Raw genomic sequence first — 19,552 nt, 5'->3', positions numbered from 1 at the left:
CTGGCCAGTAGAATGCTCTGAGAGTGACACTGGCCTCTTCCACGAGTGCTTTGAAAGAGATGTTGTGAAGTAGGCGGATGGGATGAAAGGCATATCCGAGACTACTTTTCCTTGCCAGCAGGAGAGTGTCGCCATTGGAGTCATGGCTTATGGCTCCTCTGGAACAAAGAGTAAGATTTTTGTTCACTTGAGACACAGAGGTCTCCTAGCGGAGGGTGAATATGTCTGACAAAATGCAGTCATGGATTTCCAACTCGTGGTCCGCTGAGAAGTGCCTGCTGAGGTTTTCTGCTAAGGCCTCAATGTGAACTCCTGGGAGGTATGCCACCTGGACGGTGGTGTTGCGCCTGATGCCCCAGTTCCAAAGCCTGACTGTCTCCAAACAAAGCAGGAACAATCTTGCACCTTCCCGATATAGTTTAACATCATTTGAATGTGAAGGAAGTGAATGAGTGGGAGGAAGGTCTTGCATGCAAGGTGGACTGCCCACAGCTCCAGAATATTGAATGTCCAAGCAGTGGGCTGGGAATGGGTTGTGGTCACAGTGGTAGAGGGGGATGAAAAGTGGGACTTCTATGTCTGCTATCACTTACGGGGAGGTTCGGCAGGACACTGGTAGTAGAGTGCATGAGGTGGTGGTGAAGGTGGTCTTGGGTTATAGATTTGCCTTTGCTGCTTCCTCCTGGGGACTGGTGGATGGATCCCCAGGGAGTAAAGGGTAGACTGTGAGAGTCCTTTAACGATTGGAGGGAGTTATCTCCTTATTAAAGGGAAGGTCTTGGATAGTATTTTGCACCTCCCTGGGGAAGCCTGAGGATTGCAACCACAAATCCCTCCACATAACAATACCAGTAGCTAAAGCTCTGAACACTGTATCTGCTACATTGACTGCATCCAGAAGGGCCGTTTTTGCCACCAGCCTGCCCGCCTCTAAAAGAGGAACTATGCTCTTTCCTAAGAGGAAAGTTTGTCCAGAAAGGCTTCCAGTCTAGAATAGTTATTAAAAGGTCATACTTGACTAACAGGGCCCGGTAATTGGCAATGCAGAATTGCAAGTCAGCAGTGAAGACCTTTCTGCCCAGGAGGTCATCTCTTGGAACCCTTGCCTGATGGAATGGGATCCTTAGGTATTGTGACCTATTTCATTCTGTAGCAGCCTGCACCAACAGAGTTGGGAAATTCTTAGGTGTGGGAGCACAGGACGCTGGGGTATGCCAGACTAATCTCACAAGTTCCAATATGGTTTCATTAACTGGAAGGACTACCTTACTCGGGACCTGAGGCTGCAGAACGTCCAATAGTTGGTGGTGTGGGTCTTAGACTTCCTCCAGAGATAACTGGAGATTGTCAGCCACTATTCGTAATAAGTCCTGGTATTGCTTATGGTCTACTGGTCGGGATGGGGAAGAAGAAGAAGAAACTGCCTCATCTGGAGAAGAGGTGGAGACTCCCATCGGAACTCGTCAGTATCTGCAGTTCCAGTTTAACACCCCTCCTCCTCCTCATACACCGATGGAACTGGTTGGGAGAAGAGCGGAAAGACTCCTGGACATCTGGTATAGAGATCCCACAGCCCACAGTAAGGCCAAAAAGAAGGACCAACCACTGGGGGTAAGGGGGCATGGAATGGGAAACCACTGTCCCCTACGGTGGTTGTGTACATAGGAGTAGTGACTGTCTGCGTGTGGCTCTCTCTGTGGGGATGAAAGAGGGACCAGCCCATCAGATTCATTCTGAATCTTGGGGGGGAGATCACTCCTGCTGGAATGGCGGAGCTGTCAGTACCAGGGCAATCCTGCCTGATGGTTCAGAGACGGTTCCTGGATATCACAGTAGTATCTTCCAGTTTAGTAATGTCATTCAGGAGGGCTGGGACAGAAAAGGGGAGACTGGAGATAGGGGGAGTAAGATATCCTCCAGTGCTGTGTAGATCTCTGCACTCCAGTGTGCATGGGTCTTGGTGGTCAGCATTGATGGTACAGGAGCATCTTTAGACGAGGTGTGTTCTTTGTGCAGATGAGTTGGTACTGCAGATTCTGGAGCTGCACTCATTGACAGGACCACTGGATGATGGTCCTTACGCTTTGTTACCTGCTTCATCTTTCAGTCTCAGGGTTTTTTTTGCGGAATCAGTTCCTCATGGTCTGCAAGTAGGGGGTCACCCAACCTTGGTGGGCTCAGGGAAGGAGCACTTCTCTTATGGATGGTCTTCAATGGGGTTTGTCCTTGTGCCCATGAAAGTGTCCCTTGCTCTCATGGAAATCCCTAGAGAAAGATGTCTTTATGCTTAGAAACTGAGGGCTCCACTCTTAAGCATGTGCTCGGAGGGGAGCTGCTCGTTTGGTGAGGCCGATGTACCAAATCTCCCTTGCCAAATCAGAGAGAGACCTCATGGCCTTCTCCACTAAGTGTTTTCTAAGGCATAGCTCATGGACTTTGAGAGTTCTCAGTGGAAACAAGCAACAAATGCTGCACTTCGTCGAAATATGCATCAGGCAGCGTCGATGTTAGTCACTGATGGAGAGATACACACGGCAGGAGAGACAGTTTTTGAAGCCCAGGACTCTGGATTGCCTCCCCACAGTCAGGGACTATACCTGGTCTGGGGAAACAAGCTATACTAAAAACTAACTATACTATGCTAAAAGAATAACTATTTAAAATCTTATTTACAGGATTTTCTGAAAGACTGGAGCAGGAGAGGACACTGGATTCACAGTCAGGCCATATGATGGTAAGAAGCAACTGAGTGGGCATTGACCCACACTGCCTCTTATGCCCTTACTTAGAAGTGCAAGGAGATCTACTATGCATGTGGGACCAATGGACACTGCTTGCCCAAACCTTGAGACTTGGGCACATGGTATGTGTGGGTACCTCACGTATGGAATACACGTATGGACCAGCACTTAAAGAGGAAACTTGGCACATTTCTATCCCAACCCAAGGGAATTTCAGTACTACCAAAAAAAAAAATTTTTTTTAAACAGAATAAAAAAGATACAATATAGACAGCTTCAGCACAAGCTTCACTAATCTGCCAGTGAATCTCAGTCCTGATCTACTTCTAGGCTTATGATGAAACAGCCAAGAACACTTGTTATAGTTAAAGAGTAATGTCCAGTAATCTGCAGTGGCACACTGTCACTGCATCTTTTTTGCATATTAGCTTAGGCTAGATTGGAACTAGTGATCTTAGCTAAGGATATTTACTGTTCCACTCTGAGAAATGACCAAAGCAAGAGATTTATTTTTCCACTGTTCCAGCTGTTGAGAAACCACCAGCTAGTTAGAAAATCAAGGCAAATATACATATTCAGTATGCACCACTAAAACATCTGTACATTGTAAATTTACATGGTGATTTACAAATGTAGCAGATATGTTCTTTCGGGACTAGTCATTTAACGTCATTTGTTCCTGTGGTCCAGCAAAATGAGGTTTATCCCAGAGATGCTTACTGTTTGTACATTTTAAATAAATAAAAAATAAAACAAAACTTTTTGCAATGTAAGTGCTTTTCCTTCATGTAGGTAGTGTACATACTGGAATTATGAAGTTGTGCTCTGGACTTCAAGCAAAGACTGGAACGCAACCCATGGCGATTAAAATAGCCCTTTACTGGCATCTGGGGCCTGAACTACCTTTGTAGAAAAGTGTTCATTCATTTCTTTTGGTGAAACTAATCTGGCAGGAACAGGTTCCTTAATCCAACAGAAGATGTTAAACCAATGTCCTACTTTAGCCAGCTGCTTCTAGTTCTGAGTGTGTACACTGATGAAATTGTTGATGAAGCTGTCAGTAAAAATGAATGTTGCCACCTGGGGATTCTGAATAATTAATATTGTACCTGAGGAAGGTTTCTGCAATACAGTGTTCTATTTAAAGTATTTCCCTTCTGACAAACAAGGGCAGGCCATTAGGAGTGGGCTCACTTGTCCTAAAGATATCAGCTGCTCATTAACAGCAATATACCTAATTTAAAAGAATACATAAGAACTCAGGGTGGATAAAAATCAAATGGATTTTGATAAAATGCTTTTTGAGGAAAAAAATTATCTAAAGATAAAGATACATCATCACTCAAAGATATCTAAACAAGGAATAGGGATTATAAATTCTAATTCTATAGTAATTCTATAGTATGAGACAATATATTCATGTACTATTTAAGAAAAATTTTGTAAATTAGTTCCAATAGTTTATTGATTAGGGACCCAATCTTATGGGATTCCAGGGGTTTCTCTATAGATTATTTAGGTTAATCTTTCTATCTACCAAATGGGACTCGGTGCTCAGTCCAGAAGATACTATCAGAGATGCAGTTCTCAAACTGTGGATCTGTGTCTCCAGAGATAACATGCTTGTTAAGGGCAAAAATGTTTTAAAATAAATACATACATAATTAGAGGTGAGAAATAACAGACCTCAACCCTATTGTCCCCTCTGCAAATTTGTGTACAGAGTCAATCCCTTACCTCTCTCTAAAAGTGCAAAGTTTCAAAAAGTTCAATGACTAGAAGATTGTTGGGGGCAGAATAGATCTGGACAAGGAAGAAAAGTCTGGAAATAAATGTGAGAAGGGAGGGACAGGCAGGGGAAACAAAAAAGTGAAACTGTTTAAGCAGCATATTCCAGAAGTCCTGAGGTCTTTCTGAGTGTAGCCTTCACTGATTTGAGATCTACCATACCATTCTAACACTAGAAGGGAAAACCTATAATGGCAGCAGGCCATAAAAGAGACCCAGTTTGGGAATATTTTAATGAAGTTCCTCTACCTGTGGGAAAGACAGGCATGCGTGCAAACACAAAGAGTGCAACAAAGAAATGCAAGGCCTGGTTGCCCGAATGAAACATCATGAGAAGTGTTCCTTCTCAGGAGCAAGCTGCGTTGAAGATGATGAAAGGAACATATCTGAACATGCAGGATCTTCGGGTTAGTAAAATTTTATATTTCATACTTCTTTCTTAAGGATTGCCTGTCTTCCTTCTGGACTATTCTTGAATTCTCATGTTTGAGCAAAAAATATAGTTGTTACTCTATGGTACTATTATTTTAGATGCAGTTGTGATAAAAAATAAAAAGCTGAAATAGGCAGATCTTCCTTTTACAATTTCACCTTTAAAGTGGTACTGAGTGTCAGTGAATGCAATGAGAATACTAAATGAGCAGTACGGTAATAATTAAATAACTGCTTTGACTTATTTTGTTTAGGAGAATCTACCCTCAACATACAGGATTCTGAAGATTATCCACCTTCGAGATCACCATCATTTTCTATAGTTTCAGAGTTATCTGCCAATGATAGTGTTTCAGTCACATCATGTATGTCACATAGCCACAGTATATCACCTGTAGCGAAAAGGAAAAAACAACAACTCCATCATCCAGAACCAAACCATAGATAAGTTTGTCATAAGAACAAGCAGATTACAAAAAGAGGTAATTGACAAAAAAAAATTAAAAATCTTTTAGCTTGGGAAAAGAGTCCCAAGCTAATAAGACGGTTGCAGTGCTCATTTGATGTACCTCCAAGCCAAAGACTTCAGTGTTCCAGAAATAAAGGCCAATGTTGTTGAAATTGCAAAACACTTCTTTAACAAGCACTTTGCAGCAGCTGCTCTGAAAAAGGTGGGAGGAACCAAGCTAACTGTCCCACAAGATGTGCGATGGAACTCAGTAGTGGACTGTTTTGAGCACTATATCAAGAACTGGCCTAATCTGATGACAGTTTATGAACAAAATCATTAAAAAAATAGATGGCACTGTAACAGCAAAAGTTCTCAACATTGGGCCGAAGAGAAATGTTGAACACATGCTGCGTACCCTGAAGCCTATTTCTGTAGCCTTGAACAAAATGCAGGGAAATAGCTGTTTTATTGATGATGTTGTTGAAATCTGGAAGGAACTGAATGAGATCTTAAAAAGAGAAATATGCAATGACAGAGTTTTAAATTACAAGCATTAAAAAAACAAATGGGACAAGCACTATCTCCAGCTCATTTTCTTGCAAATATTCTCAATACTTGGTACCAGGGTCAAGCCTTAACTGCTGAAGAAGAGGAGTTGGCTATGACATGGACATCCAGCAGTCATCCCTCCATAATGCCAACTATAATAAACTTCAGAGCTAAGGGTGAACCATTCAAGAAATATGTTTGCTGGTGATGTTTTAAAGTAAGTCACACCAGTGAACTGGTGGAAGTCACTTAAGCACTTGGATTCAGAGACTAGTGAAGTGATCATCTCACTTTTAAGAGCAGTAGCTTCTTCTGCCGGTGTAGAAATAATATTTTCTTCCTTTGGACTAATTCACTCCAAATTGAGAAATCGTTTGGGACCTGAAAAAGCAGGAAAGCTTGTTTTTCTTTTCCAGATTATGAACAAACAGGAAAATGAAGGTGAAGATGACTGAGTTAGCTGCAGAAGCCAATATTTTAAAGTTTCTCATGTTGACCTGGCTGACACAGCTGATTTTTTTTTTTTAAATATTTCATTAAACTATTTTAAACAATTTTAACAAAAACAAACCTGATTTTAAAAAAATTGAGTGTTTAACTAAATTCAAAAATTCATATGCTTGTTTTGTTAAAATATATGTTTGCTGTTGAAGAAAAAAATCCAGAATACATAACGTTGTTTTATTTAACTAAAACAATTAAAATGTATCTGGTGATGTTCTCCTCCTAATAAAGCATGGCAAGAAAATCCTCCACATATTAATGATTAACCTGTTGAATGGAGATCGTTCACCTCCCAATGACTTCATAAATATCTGCTTTGGTAAATGAAATAACGACATAATTCATTTTCAGATAGCTGGAAAACTAATCTGAAAAGTTTTCAAAATAAATCACTTTAAAAATGTATAGGGTGTACCTTCTAAAAATGAAACCTTCTCCAACTTGTGAAGAATACGTATTAAGGTTATAACAACCAACAAGAATGCACTTTTATGTAGAAATCCATGATTAAATCCAGTTTTCCTGACTAGTGATTTAAATCAATTTGATTTAAATTATACCTACCCTGTAAGAACTTATCCATACCTTATGAAAGCTTTCCTTCCTGGGACACTAAAGCCATTGATTACTGTTAAGATATCCAATGAAAGAAAAGCCTAGAATTACTAATATAAAACTCAGACCTTATGTTGGAAAGACATCAAACTTTAGAAGGACCAAAAATTTGAAGGCCTGCATTTGTAAATGTGTTGGACTGATAAAACAATTACGCTAGTTTAAGAACTCAAATAAGTGTCATGTTAGTTTATAGCAAAACCAATGCCATTTTTTAACATTAATACCAAACTTGTTTATTTTACAATGTTATATTCAAAATTAATTTTACTAGGGAATGAAAGGGATTAAAAGTACTGGAGGATATTTTACCGCGTTTTACTGATTAAGTCTTACCACACTTGTTTTTCCTCAGTCTAAGCCTTCTTTTATGCAACCTATTTCTGACATGGACCTCCCTGTCCCAGGACACTGGAGTCTCATCTTCTATTAAATCCCTCTTGAAAACCCATTTCTATGAGGCTTCCGACAATTCCACACTTTTCCTTTTTTATATAAAGGGCTCTATTACCACCTTCTGAGTCTTATTTGATTCTGTATTATAAACTCCTGCAGGCAGGCAATCAGATCTAGTACAGCATCAAAAATTGGTACTTAAATCTGGCTATATTTTGTAGAAACTACCAAGATTATTTCAGTATTATCTAAATTGCAGTAGTACGTAAGCCCAAATCAAGATCATGGCCCTGTTATGAGAGGTACTGTAACAGGAAGAGTGCCTGCCAAAAATGCTTTTAGTCTAAAAGGGGATACAAGTAAAACTACCACACTTGATGGTAGACCCTTGTCATCATATTAATTCCATATGCAAGATATTGTCTATTACAAAGAAGTTTTGTGTTTCTTTAAGAAGGAATAGTAGGGACTGGAGTAAGAAAGGAATATAAAGAGACAGGAAAAAGAGCAAGAAACATAACAGAAAAAATAAGGGTGACCGGTTGATGGGTGATTAGTGGCTCTCCATTTGCCCTTCTACACTGCAAATCAGTGACAGTCCATCAAATCTTTTATAAGATGTAGCACATTTTGGTCATTTAAATTTACTCATGTAGTTTTGAGAGATTACAGTGCAGAGCTGTAAGATACTTCTGCAATTTCCAGTGTTATTTATTAAAAAACTATATTTTGCACGTTCATTCCCTTTATGTAGGCCGTGTACATCAATAACTGGCCATACATAAGATCAAGTGCAACATTATCCAAACTGCCTGAGATCTGGACTCCTTTGAAAGCAAAAGGAACTAGGCACTCTACAATAGGCAAGGGTGCCACTAACTGCCTTAGTGTAAGTTATATTTTACAGCATTATGTATGTGATGTTTCAAATGAACAGCTTAAGAGGTTTTTCTCCCTACCAATGAAGTAGGGAAAGAACATACGTTAGACAATCTAAGTTGAGTTATTTTTCAGTGCACACACAGCACAAGGAGAAAAGATCGTGATCTAGTCTGTGTTCCAAATGGAATTTTATATTAAATCTAAACTTATGAGCATGCCAACAGTGCAGGACCATAGTTGTCCCAGTGATATTCCATTTTAGGACTATACATCTCATCTTGATCAGATTTTATGATAAACTTGGATATTTTCTTCTGCAATATACACTGGATTTGTAGTTATGACTGTTTGCCATCCAGCAACTATTAAACGTCAGTTACATCTATGGAGTACGAGAGCCATCACTTACAAAATACAAGTTTTCTGGCTTCTTTCCATACATTTGTCTTTCTCCCTGTGCAGCAGGAGAAAGAGAAAAGAATTCACACTGAGTATAATTTGATAAATGCTAATCAGTAGCAGCATTAAATGATTTTATTAATCAAGCTATCTCAAAAGTTGAAACTATTGCCAATAAAAAGGAATCTTTAAGATGTCCATTTTCTCCTAGTTTGAGGATCACATGGATACTATGTACTTAGCATTCCCTTGCTACAGGCAACTTCTAGGGAGAAGCCTCTTCAGATGCTCTGGATTACAAGAGTTCTGTCAAGAGCTTTAGGCTACCCTGTCCTTTACTAGTAGAGTAAAACACTTCCAACCCTTTCAGACTAGTAATTATAACAAGTTAGCCAAACATCTGTTTTTATCAGGACTTACTCACAGATGTGAGTTTCACCAATGGAAAAAAACCATGAATTAATATGGTTCAGTCCAGACTAAGCCAGACACAAACATGTGTGGCAAGTAAAGGGATCTAGTTCTGAGGCACACCTAGGCCCTGGTCTACACTAGGACTTTAGGTCGAATTTAGCAGCGTTAAATCGATGTAAACCTGCACCCGTCCACATGATGAAGCCCTTTATTTCAACTTAAAGGGGTCTTAAAATCGATTTCCGTACTCCACCCCGACAACTGGATTAGCGCTTAAATTGGCCTTGCCGGGTCAAATTTGGGGTACTGTGGACACAATTTGACGGTATTGGCCTCCGGGAGCTATCCCAGAGTGCTCCATTGTGACCGCTCTGGACAGCACTCTCAACTCAGATGCACTGGCCAGGTAGACAGGAAAAGAACTGCGAACTTTTGAATCTCATTTCCTGTTTGGCCAGGGTGGCAAGCTGCAGGTGACCATACAGAGCTCATCAGCAGAGGTGACCATGATGGAGTCCCAGAATCGCAAAAGAGCTCCAGCATGGACTGAACAGGAGATACGGGATCTGATCGCTGTATGGGGAGAGGAATCTGTGCTATCAGAACTCCGTTCCAGTTTTCGAAATGCCAAAACCTTTGTCAAAATCTCCCAGGGCATGAAGGACAGAGGCCATAACAGGGATCCGAAGCAGTGCCGCATGAAACTTAAGGAGCTGAGGCAAGCCTACCAGAAAACCAGAGGGGTGAACGGCCGCTCTGGGTCAGAGGCCCAAACATGCCGCTTCTATGATGAGCTGCATGCCATTTTAGGGGGTTCAGCCACCACTACCCCAGCCATGTTGTTTGACTCCTTCAACGGAGATGGAGGCAACACGGAAGCAGGTTTTGGGGACGAAGAAGAAGAAGATGATGATGATAGCTCACAGCAAGCAAGCAGAGACACCGGTTTTCCCGACAGCCAGGAACTGTTTTTCACCCTGGACCTGTAGCCAGTACCCCCGAACACACCCAAGGCTGCCTCCTAGACCCAGCAGGCGGAGAAGGGACCTCCTGTGAGTGTACCTTTTAAAATACTATACATGGTTTAAAAACAAGCATGTGAAAGGATTAATTTGCCCTGGCATTCGCGGCTCTCCTGGATGTACTCCCAAAGCCTTTGCAAAAGGTTTCTGGGGAGGGCAGCCTTATTGCATCCTTCATGGTAGGACACTTTACCACTCCAGGCCAGTAACACGTACTCGGGAATCATTGTGCAATGCTTTGTTGTAGCGTATGTTTGCTGGCGTTCAAACAACATCTGTTCTTTATCTCTCTGTGTTATCCTCAGGAGAGTGAGATATCATTCATGGTCTCCTGGTTGAAATAGGGTGCTTTTCTTCAGGGACATTCAGAGGAGCCCGTTCCTGCTGAGCTGTTTGCCTGTGGCTGAACAGAAATGTTCCTCACTGTTTGCCACGGGGAGGTGGAGGGTTGAGAGGGTAGCCATGCGGTGGGGGGAGGCAAAATGCGACCTTGTAACGAAAGCACATGTGCTACGTATGTAATGTTAACAGCAAGGTTTACCCTGAAAGACTGTAGCCACTGTTTTATAAAATGTGTCTTTTTAAATACCGCTGTCCCTTTTTTTTCCTCCACCAGCTGCATGTGTTTCAATGATCACAGGATCTTCTCCTTCCCAGAGGCTAGTGAAGCTTAGAAAGAAAAAAAACGCACTCGTGATGAAATGTTCTCCGAGCTCATGCTGTCCTCCTACACTGACAGAGCACAGACGAATGCGTGGAGGCAAATAATGTCAGAGTGCAGGAAAGCACAAAATGACCGGGAGGAGAGGTGGCGGGCTGAAGAGAGGGCTGAAGCTCAAATGTGGCAGCAGCGTGATGAGAGGAGGCAGGATTCAATGCTGAGGCTGCTGGAGGACCAAACCAGTATGCTCCAGTGTATGGCTGAGCTGCAGCAAAGGCAGCTGAAGCACAGACTGCCACTACAGCCCCTGTGTAACCAACCGCCCTCCTCCCCAAGTTCCATAGCCTCCACATCCAGATGCCCAAGAACGCGGTGTGGGGGCCACCGGCCAACCAGCCACTCCACCACAGAGGATTGCCCAAAAAGAAGAAGGCTGGCATTCAATAAATTTTAAAGTTGTAAACTTTTAAAGTGCTGTGTGGCATTTTCCTTCCCTCCTCCACCACCCCTACTAGGCTACCTTGGTAGTCATCCCCCTATTTGTGTGATGAATGAATAAAGAATGCATGAATGTGAAGCAACAATGACTTTATTGCCTCTGCAAGCAATGATTAAAGGGAGGAAGGGAGGGTGGTTAGCTTTCAGGGAAGTAGAGTGAACCAAGGGGAGGGGGGTTTCATCAAGGAGAAACAAAGAGAACTTTCACACCGTAGCCTGGCCAGTCATGAAACTGGTTTTCAAAGCTTCTCTGATGCACACCGCGCCCTCCTGTACTCTAACCGCCCTGGTGTCTGGCTGTGCATAACCAGCAGCCAGGCGATTTGCCTCAACCTCCCACCCCGCCATAAACGTCTCCCCCTTACTCTCACAGATATTGTGGAGCACACAGCAAGCAGTAATAACAGTGGGAATATTGGTTTCGCTGAGGTCTAACCGAGTCAGTAAACTGCGCCAGCGCGCCTTTAAACGTCCAAATGCACATTCTACCACCATTCTGCACTTGCTCAGCCTGTAGTTGAACAGCTCCTGACTACTGTCCAGGCTGCCTCTGTATGGCTTCATGAGCCATGGCATTAAGGGGTAGGCTAGGTCCCCAAGGATACATATAGGCATTTCAACCTCCCCAACAGTTATTTTCTGGTCTGGGAATAAAGTCCCTTCCTCCAGCTTTTGAAACAGACCAGAGTTCCTGAAGATGCGAGCATCATGTACCTTTTCCGGCCATCCTACGTTGATGTTGGTGAAACGTCCCTTGTGATCCACCAGGGCTTGCAGCACTATTGAAAAGTACCCCTTGCGGTTTATGTACTCGCCAGCTTGATGCTCCAGTGCCAAGATAGGGATATGGGTTCCGTCTATGGCCCCACCACAGTTAGGGAATCCCATTGCAGCAAAGCCATCCACTATGACCTGCACATTTCCAGGGTCACTACCCTTGATATCAGCAGATCTTTGATTGTGTGGGCTACTTGCATCACAGCAGCCCCCACAGTAGACTTGCCCACTCCAAACTGATTCCCAACTGACCGGTAGCTGTCTGGCATTGCAAGCTTCCACAGGGTTATCGCCACTCGCTTCTCAACTGTGAGGGCTGCTCTCATCTTGGTATTCATGCGCTTCAGGGCAGGGGAAAGCAAGTCACAAAGTTCCATGAAAGTGCCCTTACGCATGCGAAAGTTTCGCAGCCACTGGGAATCGTCCCAGACCTGCAACGCTATGCGGTCCCACCAGTCTGTGCTTGTTTCCTGAGCCCACAATCGGCGTTCCACAGCATGAACCTGCCCCATTAGCACCATGATGCATGCATTGGCAGGGCCCATGCTTTCAGAGAAATCTGTGTCCATGTCCTGATCACTCACGTGACCGCGCTGATGTCGCCTCCTTGCCCGGTATCGCTCTGCCAGGTTCTGGTGCTGCATATACTGCTGGATAATGCGAGTGGTGTTTAATGTGCTCCTAATTGCCAAAGTGAGCTGAGCGGCCTCCACGCTTCCCTTGGTATGGCGTTCGCACAGAAAAAAGGCGCAGAACGATTGTCTGCCGTTGCTCTGACGGAGGGAGGGGCAACTGACGACATGGCTTACAGGGTTGGCTTCAGGGAGCTAAAATCAACAAAGGGGGTGGCTTTACATCAAGGAGTATTTCAGGCAGGACTTCACGGAGGGTTCCAATAAGAAATGGTGCACCTAAGTTATTGTTCTTATTGGAACAAGGAGGTTGGTCTGGCCTCTGATTGATACATGGCTAGATTTACCTTGCTGCACCTTCTCTGTGAGTGGCTGCAGTGTGACCTAGAGGAATGAGTCCCCTAGACAGGGGAGGAGGCAAATGAGTACAAAACAAATCTGGTCTTTTCTTGTTTTGATCCACTCCATCTATCTTTTACATCTTTGGCTGGCAGCAGACGGTGCAGAAGGACTGCATGCCATCCACATCTCATGGCTGCTCGGCAGAAGATGGTGCAATACGACTGCTAGCCATCCTCATCTCTTGCCTGCCCGGCAGAAGATGGTACAGTACGACTGCTAGCAATCCGTATTGCCTGCCTGCTCACCATAAGACGGTTCAATAGGACTGACTGCAGGACTAAAGAGAATGACCTGGTCAAGTCACTCCAAAGTTAGTCCCTGCGCCCATGTCTGGCCAGGCGCTCCTCAACCAACTGATTCACTGTTATTACACCACTAGAGCCCACCAGCAACCCACCAGTCTACCTGCCAGAAAAATTACGGCGGTGTTCCTTAAAAATTAGTAGGCTGGAAGTAGGACACTATGTTAGATGCCACTTTTAAAGTAAAAATATAGTCATGTATGTCCATCTGCAAAAGCATTCAATGGTCACTCAAACCCTAGACAAGCCAAGTGGGGGATGTTAATTTTGCTAGTACTACTCATTAACATCTGATGCAGAAATATGATTAAGTACAGATGGAATGTGGTAAATATGAATAGGTGATAGCATATTAACCTCTTACACCTATATATCTTTATCAATGGAATATGAAATAGTGTTTTAGAATGGCCAATTCCCAAAACTAAGGCAACAGACATCCCTGCTGCAGCACTTTGAGAACAAGCAGTCACTTGGGTCTGTTCTGATGCTACTTATGCTCCTTCACAAACACATAAAATTTGGGGGTTTTTATATATGCTCTTCAGAGAACTGTATACCAAAAAAATACAGGTGGATGATTAAATTCTGCCCTCTTCCTTCAGTTCTGCTACTACCCAGCTTCAGTTTACAGTGTGTACTTATAGCAAGTGTAAGTAGATGCACTTCCCTGAAGAAGTGCCACTGTAAACTTCTGACCCTGAAATTAGTATGAAGCAATTGTTTTACAGACACAATCTGAGGAAGAAGGCCTCATTACCTCATTCAAGGAGTCCCTGGACAGACCACTTGTCCCTGGATTTTTTGGCTGAGCAAAACAAGGCCCTAAACTCAACTGCATTTTTCTAACAATAACTTGGAACATCGCATTGATCAATTCCAAAATTTCAGGGAGTATTCTAGGCATCAAAAGACAACTCTGTTAATTTTGATGTAAAAAGAAACACCAGAGACTCTGGATTCAGAGAATAATCAGGCTTCCTGGTACTGCCTACACATATCAGTGGCAGCCATTTAACTTGCTGTGTGGAGAAGATATTTCTGTCAGAGGCCAGACAAAGAGAGTCTTACACGGTGGCTTTGTGGGAGACAACTCTAGCGAGTGGACAAAAGGAGAGACATACAAGGGAACAGAGGTGGGAGTGGTGATGAGGGAAATCAGGGACCCAGAAGAGGAAAAAAAGAGGTAGGGGGCATGGAAACAGTGACCTGCAGTCTGTGGAAGGACTGGGAAAGGGAAAATAGAGCCCGGGAAGGGAGGTGCAGGGGGGTAATGGAGGACACAGACTCAAGCACAGAAGAGTTGCAGGGACTCCCTGAAATAGAAAAGCAGGGAAGGTAGCACATAAGGAGCTTAAGAGGGAGATGGAGGAATGCAAGGAGCCCCTGGTATGTGCAATGTGCTAGGCCTATAGAATCTATGAATATATCTATATCTATCTATAGCTGTATCTTCCTACTGTATTTTCCACTGCATGCATCCAATGAAGTGGATTTTAGCCCACAAAATCTTATGCTCAAATAAATTTGTTAGTCTCTAAGGTGCCACAAGTACTCCTGTTCTTTTTGAGAATCTATGAAGTATGCGTTCCCCCAGTACTACTTTCCATTGTAAATTGTCAGCTATTGCTCGTGTTTTAAGTGAGCACCTAGCAACTGGCGTAGGCCAATGCTTGTCTGAAGCCCTGCGCTTCCTTTACAGCTGTTAAGTGTTTTGGAAAAGCCAGTACCTGTATACATACTATGAAGTGCCAAATCCTTTAGAAAGTATTCCTTGACCAATTTCCCACGCTTCCATATCAGAATAATTCCAGTTTAAATGGAAGATTGGTAATACCAGGGTCACAGCAGGTCAGCAGCAGAGCTGGGAACAGAACCCAGGTCTCCCAAATCCCAATCCACTGCCCCAACAAATGGATTGTGTTCATGCTATTTATTTTAATCTACCACTTTTATATGTTCCCAGCAAATTACAAACGCAGCATCATAAAGCTCCAGCACAACCAACTGCCGCCACATTCTGGTAATGTCACAAACACAGTAGACTAAAGGGCTTCCCCCCACCACTTTCCTAATCTATCAATTTAGCGATTAGGCTATCTATTACTTCCAAGTGAATTGTGGTACAATATTTCATACTTTGCAGTGTTTCCTGAATGACCCTGCAAATACCCAGGGAGAGCAGCAGCTTAAAAAAGTCATTTATTTAATGACCAAGTAGAGCGGGAAAGAAAAATGAATACATTCATTTAAATGGAGCTTGTTAGGGAAGCACAGGGAGCCTGAGTAGTTTTTGCATGAAACTTTGTAAAGGCCATGAAGTGTGTATAACTGGAACTTTATTACCCACACTTAAGATCCAGTTGTCTATATAAAAGCAGAGTCAATAATTACGCTCTCTGTCCAGTCTCATTTCCCTCTGAAATTATTTAGTTTGCTATGTGGATAGTTGTAGGCTATTCTTTAGAGTCCAACTACAAAAACTTGTAATTAAAGTAAGTCTCTTTTCATTTTCACTCAGATAGTAGTATCATGCAGATACCTATGTTGAATATGCAGTTAAAATATGCTGTTGTAGTTGATTCTCTCACTTAGTAACATGGGCTACAATGAATGTGGACTGGATTTTATCCCGTTTGCCCATCTCAAGCCATCGAATCTGGTACAGAAACTTCTTGGTACATACTAGTTTAATTAATGAGTCTATGTGGGACATCTTATCCATCAAGAAACAAGAGTCAGTTTAGCTATAAATGTTAATTCTTTAACCAAAATTTTAACCTTGATAATTAGTGCACCTTTGAAAGCATTTTTATAACCAGTCACATGGATACATAAGATAGTAATAGTCTAACTTTTTTTTTTTTTTTTTTTTTTTTTAAACCTAGCATTTAGAAGTGCAGTTTTCTTAAAAAAAAGTCACTGACCAGGGCATTGTTTCATCTGGATGGTGGCTTAGTCCAAACAGGTTTAGTTTTGATTAAGAATAACTGGACTGGCCACACCCAGATGAGTAAGATTTTAGCTGGCTGAAGTCAGTTAAGTATGCTGAGTAGTAATGATCTAAACAGATAATTTATATTTCTGATCACCAAATACAGCAAACAATTTAAAGTCCCTTCTGAAATCTGAAGGATACTGACAGGCTTTTTTTTTGGGGGGGGGGCTTGTTTTTCCACACAGATACCTTAGATTAAAACATGCTGAAATAGTTTAATATTTTAGTTTCCTGCTTTATTTTTTAAGCAGGAACAATGAAAACCTTGTTTCAGAATCTGTTTTTCATGTTCGAGAAAAAAATACTTCAGTGTTTGATTGCAAACACTGCTGTGTCCAATAAATCTTTTAGCAGAATTAAGAAATCTTTTATGAAGTTGTTGGCCTTAAAGCTTTATGAACCTAGTTTACAAGGCTGAGTTTTGTATGAAGTCTGCTCAAGCAGTGTCCTTTTCAAAAATTCTGTTCTCTCCCACCAATGAGACCTACTGAAATAAAATTAGGAATTAGCAGCTTTGGGTAGTAGTCCTTAATTGGATTGAAGCACACTTCACATTGAGACAGTTGTTTTAATAGTGTTACATCTGCGTAAGCTAGGCAGTCCCAGTTCCATAGGCACTTTAAAGTTACCCTTATATTAATGATAAGACACATTCTGCATGAGTACTTTTAGTGTGCCAATCTCCAAGGAAGATAGACCCTAAATAGAACTAGACACTCAGGATGATGCTGAAATTGCCATATTCTCTTCTACACCTTTGAAGAAGTTGTATTCCATACATTTCAGTTCATTCTAAGGAATGATCATATCGCATTTCATCTAGTGACTATCCACCAGCCAAGATTTAAGGTGAGTCAGTAACCTTAATAGAAGTTTAAAAGAAGGGTTCAGCTAAAGCGTGCATACCATTTTAATCAACACCTGCATGTATCTCAGCTGATTTTACAACATATACATGTATAACTTCAATCCTTATATCACAAAATTTCAGTGAAGTTCTTCATTTACTGTCGCTGTTCTCACCAGCAATAGGATTTCTACCTCAGCACACATGCAAAAGGAAGACACTCACTAGCAATGAGTTCATTGTATACCAGTATGTGTGTATTATTGTAAAGTTCGAAAAATGTAGGTAACTAGATACTTCAAAGAGCGTTTTTGGCTCCTGAATCATCATAATTAGAAACTTAAACATTCAGCCCTCATGTTAACAAATCTTATTTTATACTGCAAGCCATAAAAGTAGGCTAACTCTAGAGATCACCTTCTTTGTTATAGCTTTTTATCACTCAAAGCTGTAACTTGAAGAGGGCATCAGTAGCTTTGCTACTGCCTCCTTGTGCAGACAGTTTTCTGCATGGCTGAGTCATAACTAACATTACATCATCTTACCCAGGGAGGGGCACAATTTCCATAGTGAGAATTACAACCTCATACAAGCAGCACAGTATACTGAAGATTCCAGATACAAAAGTCTGACTTTGGGTTATGTGAAAAAAATATTTCTTTGAAAAGAAACCAGGTTCAATGTCCCTTAATTAGTTCATTCATAGATAAGTATAGTGTCAATATTTTTGCTTATATACAAACAAGTATATAATTAAGAAATCAATGGAATATAAAGTCTACGTACAATAAAGAGTTTCAACAAGTTTGCAAATATGTAAGAGTTGATGCCCATGAAGACTTTAATAGAAGTTTTGGAATTATGTATTCAAGGAAGAGAAGTCACTCGGTTATCTAATTTTGTTTTTCAGAAGTGGTGGTATGGGGGAGATTTTGGATGCTTTGCATAGAATGCCTCAGTTTTTAGCAAGGGTCTAAAAAATAGTAGTTTAACAGGGCCAAAACTATTTACCCTGCAATATTAAGCAAACACGAATTAAATACAGTTTTATTATCTCTCACCAGCACATCATTGCAGATGTCTCTTAGCTCTGTCTCAATTTTCTCTCTGTATTCTCGGGCCATCTGCTGTTTTTTCTCAGCACCTTCCGTCTTTTGTTCAATACTCGAGACAACTCTCCAAGATGACCTACGGGCTCCTACGACATTTTTGTAAGCAACAGAGAGAAGATTCCTCTCCTCATTGGACAACTCAGCTCCTTGCTCAGTCACAGACTTCATGCAGCCTGCCATGTCATCATATCTCTCAGCCTGCTCAGCCAGTTTGGCCTTTTGCACCAGCTCATTTTTATCCATGCTGATTTTTCTGAAGAAGGAAAATAGGAAGGCATTATTTAAACAATATTCATCAAGGGAAAATTAGCCTCATATGTAGAATGAGTCTTTTTTTAAAATTATATAATATTCTAGCTTGTCAGTTATGCAACTAAGGCTCTCAATGCTTGGATATTTATAAAACCAGTGACTTAAGTCTTCATGCCATGACATTTCTACAAATTCAAATCTTTAATTAACACTTCTAATCTTTCATTTCAGAGATCACATCACATTTGGAAGATTAAGGTGCACCATTTCTGTGCTTTCCCAAGTATGTAGACAATTCAAGTGCCTCTTGCCACTGCTCAGAGTTCTCTTCAGACTACTGCCAAGCAGCATCAGCATGATTAAGTTGGTCAGTTTCATTTTTCTGATGATTGGAGAACAAATTGGAAGCAGCATCAGTTGCTGACCCTTAAACAGTTCAGAGGAAGACCAGTCCAAAAAATAAATGAAAAACAGAAATTAAAAAAACCCTGAACTCCAGGCTGAACTAGCTGCACAAAACTCCCAACTCCCTCAAGAAGTTGAGGCTCTAGAATGAAAAAAAATAACTCTGCCACAGCCAGAAGGAGTTTTTAAACTTTCAGATACTTACTAGCCAGAGGTTGATATCACAGCTTGGGCCCTAATCATACACCCACATACACTTGTAGCCCTCCTAGAAAGGGAGGGGCTGAGCTTCTCACCTGGGCATTGCTCTTCCACCTTACTGGTTATGGCTTGATGGGCACATTGCCCAATTTGAGTAAAACCCCTCATTGAGATGCAAGTGTTAGCTGGGTGTGTTGTAGACCTTTTGGTCTGCATCTTAACAAGCCCTTTCAATCATACTGATCTAACTTGATTAAAATATACCCTTTTGC

General features: G+C 41.7%; 1 protein-coding gene across 1 annotated transcript in view; it reads right to left on the bottom strand.

The window, feature by feature from the left end:
- The window catches only part of YWHAZ (tyrosine 3-monooxygenase/tryptophan 5-monooxygenase activation protein zeta), a 31,363-nt gene that overhangs the window by 9,854 nt on the left and 1,957 nt on the right, over positions 1-19,552 (bottom strand). The window contains exon 2 of the mRNA XM_084620493.1: positions 18,372-18,675. Within this exon, the coding sequence (XP_084476619.1) occupies positions 18,372-18,665 (294 nt within the window). The 5' untranslated portion in view covers positions 18,666-18,675. The remainder of the gene's footprint in view (positions 1-18,371; positions 18,676-19,552) is intronic.

Source organism: Lepidochelys olivacea (assembly GCF_965140295.1).
Source record: "Lepidochelys olivacea isolate rLepOli2 genome assembly, chromosome: 2".
NCBI classification, from domain to species: domain Eukaryota; kingdom Metazoa; phylum Chordata; order Testudines; family Cheloniidae; genus Lepidochelys; species Lepidochelys olivacea.
Note: the sequence above shows the minus strand (reverse complement) of the source record. Positions and strands in the feature narration are given on the sequence as shown.